Here is a 2,428-nt window from a genome sequence, read left to right as displayed (position 1 = left end):
CAGAAAGTTTTCTAAAATCATCTCAGTTGAGAGAAAGTTACCTGTGAAAGTTTTGGGAAGACAAGTGATAGGAAGACTTTCCAGTTTTGTTTTAGATATTTTGCTATACATATTTTGTGTGATATGAAAAAGCTTTGTCTTCTTTTAAAAATAAACTATACCCTTTAGAAATCGTATCTTGAGTTTTAAACCATCTAAGCAATTAGATGCTGAGATCTGAAGTCATGTGTTTATTTAATCATTCACTAAGTAAATATTGATTTGTGCCTTTTATGTGTTAGATGTCATGCTATTCTCCAGGAGTATAGATATAAAAAAAAAATCTGCATCGTGTCCTCCATGTAATTAGACAGGAGGACACACAGTTCTCTGTAATTGTTATTATCATGCTAAAATAGAAAATGGACTCACTCATATAGGAATACAGCCATAAGAATACAGAGGAAGCCATGTTTAAGAAAAAGACTTAGTCTCTGGGAACTCCAAAGGGGAGTGGGCAGGGCTTCACAAAGGAGATGATAGGTATTGGAAATGATCACGCATATATACTCTTGTTCCATCTCTCCTGCTGTGTTCAAAGCATTATCTTTCACTTGAAAATGATTAGTTGTATAGTTAAAAGCCATGTTGAAATCTAAGTGATAAAAGCATTAAGGCTCTGGTAGTTACCGCACTTGTAACTCATTTTCTCTCCACAACATCTGGTATTATATTTTATATTGAAACAGCAGCTCACCAAATGTGGTGCCTAATGTATTGGTAGAAACTGTAGGTTTTAGGTTGTATATTAAATATGCGAGTAACATGTTTATACTTTATAGAAGATAACAAGATGGCAGCTAATTCAACCTTACTTATCTTGAGTTTCTACTCTGTTTTAATGCTGTAGCCATTTCTGCTTCACTAGTAGAAATTGACACTGTGCAGTTTTACATTGATGATTTTAAAGTGAAACCATCGCATACAAAGAGAGCAAGAACGAGCTTCCAAAACTTAACTTTACTTACTCTCTCCTCTAATTGCTTCAGGACATTGTCGTATCTTCTTCTAGGGCTGAAAAATAGATGCCTAAAAGTTATTTCAAAATCACATTTGAACCATACTCTACAGGGAACTATTTTGGTCTGTACCTGTGAATTCATCAAGGGACTTCCCCAGACTACCGAATATCACTGCTTGTGCAAAAATGCTGAAAAGTTGTGAAAGTACTACAGTGGCAATTTCTGTAGGAATTTCTTTTTTTTTATTATTGATGGTCTGTGGAGTTGGGTGTATTTGGCACTGGAAACGCAGTAACACACAACAGCTCACCTTACCAAGTTTTTTGCAAAGGAGAAGGAGCAGGAAAGAAGATTATACCGAAACACTTCCCATCCATCCCCATGTGATCAACCCACAACCAGAAATGACATTTCAAACTGAAGACCACATATCTGCTGAGAGAGAGGCTAACATACAGGACAATTATGAAAATATGAAAATAAGTCCTTGCGAAGCTACTGAGGAAATTGAGAAGGAAATATATGAGAATAATGGACAGTCCAATTTTGAAGAGCATATTTATGGGAATGAAATAGCATCTCATTATTGTAACTTCCAGAAGCCTAGTATTAGTACCTCTGATGTTCCTCAAGATGACGACATATATATTCTTCCAGATCCATAGTAACTTTTCAGAATACTGTGTTTTGTTATTGGATGAATATTAACTTGGATTTTTATTATACTGATGTCATTATTAATGAAGTAATTCTGATGAATTTAATGGTCTTTTTCTATCTCCCCCTATTCCAAACCTCTTTATGTGGATTATGGTGTATAAACTTTAGATATTTGTTGCACCCTCCTTTCCCTGGAGTAATTCTGAATTATGTTATATTGATTCTTCTTTTGAAATGTCACCTGTGATGTTTTTATTTTTTCTCTTTTTCTGAGTCAGGATTGTTTTCAGTCTCCTTTCTGTCTCTAGTTTCTACTTGAGTTCTCCATGTTGCCTGCAGATATGTCTTCAGAAAATTTTCCAAAATGGCCAAGTTATTCGTTTCCTTAAAAAGCTTTTAATGTACCACATCTTTTAATCCAGTCTTTTATTTTGGAACATTTGGGTTGATTCCACATATTCCCTATTGTAAATATAGCAGCAATAAACAAGGGGGTGTTGTGTTACACATATGCAATGGAATATTACTCAGCAATCAAAAAAGATAAACTCATGCCTTTTGTAGCAACATGGATTGAGCAGGAAGGGATCATGCTTACTGAAACAAAGCAGAAAGAAAAAGAAAAATACTGGATGCCTTCACTCATAGCAGGAGCATAAGGAATTGGGGGAAAAAAAGAGAGAGAAAGAGAAACAAACAAATCTAATAGAGTAAAAATGAAAACAACGAACAGATATAAACCAGAGACATTTAATGGGGACGTAAGG

General features: G+C 34.8%; 1 protein-coding gene across 1 annotated transcript; it reads left to right on the top strand.

Moving 5' to 3' along the window:
• The first annotated feature begins 1,186 nt into the window (after positions 1-1,186).
• Positions 1,187-1,666, top strand: GAPT (GRB2-binding adaptor protein, transmembrane). The gene has a single exon (XM_004678461.1). It carries the CDS (start codon positions 1,187-1,189, stop codon positions 1,664-1,666), a length of 480 nt encoding a protein of 159 aa, XP_004678518.1.
• Positions 1,667-2,428: the final 762 nt, after the last annotated feature.

This window comes from Condylura cristata, unplaced genomic scaffold (genome assembly GCF_000260355.1).
Source record: "Condylura cristata isolate star-nosed mole 26May11 unplaced genomic scaffold, ConCri1.0 scaffold00007, whole genome shotgun sequence".
Taxonomy (NCBI): Eukaryota; Metazoa; Chordata; class Mammalia; order Eulipotyphla; family Talpidae; genus Condylura; species Condylura cristata.
Note: the sequence above shows the minus strand (reverse complement) of the source record. Positions and strands in the feature narration are given on the sequence as shown.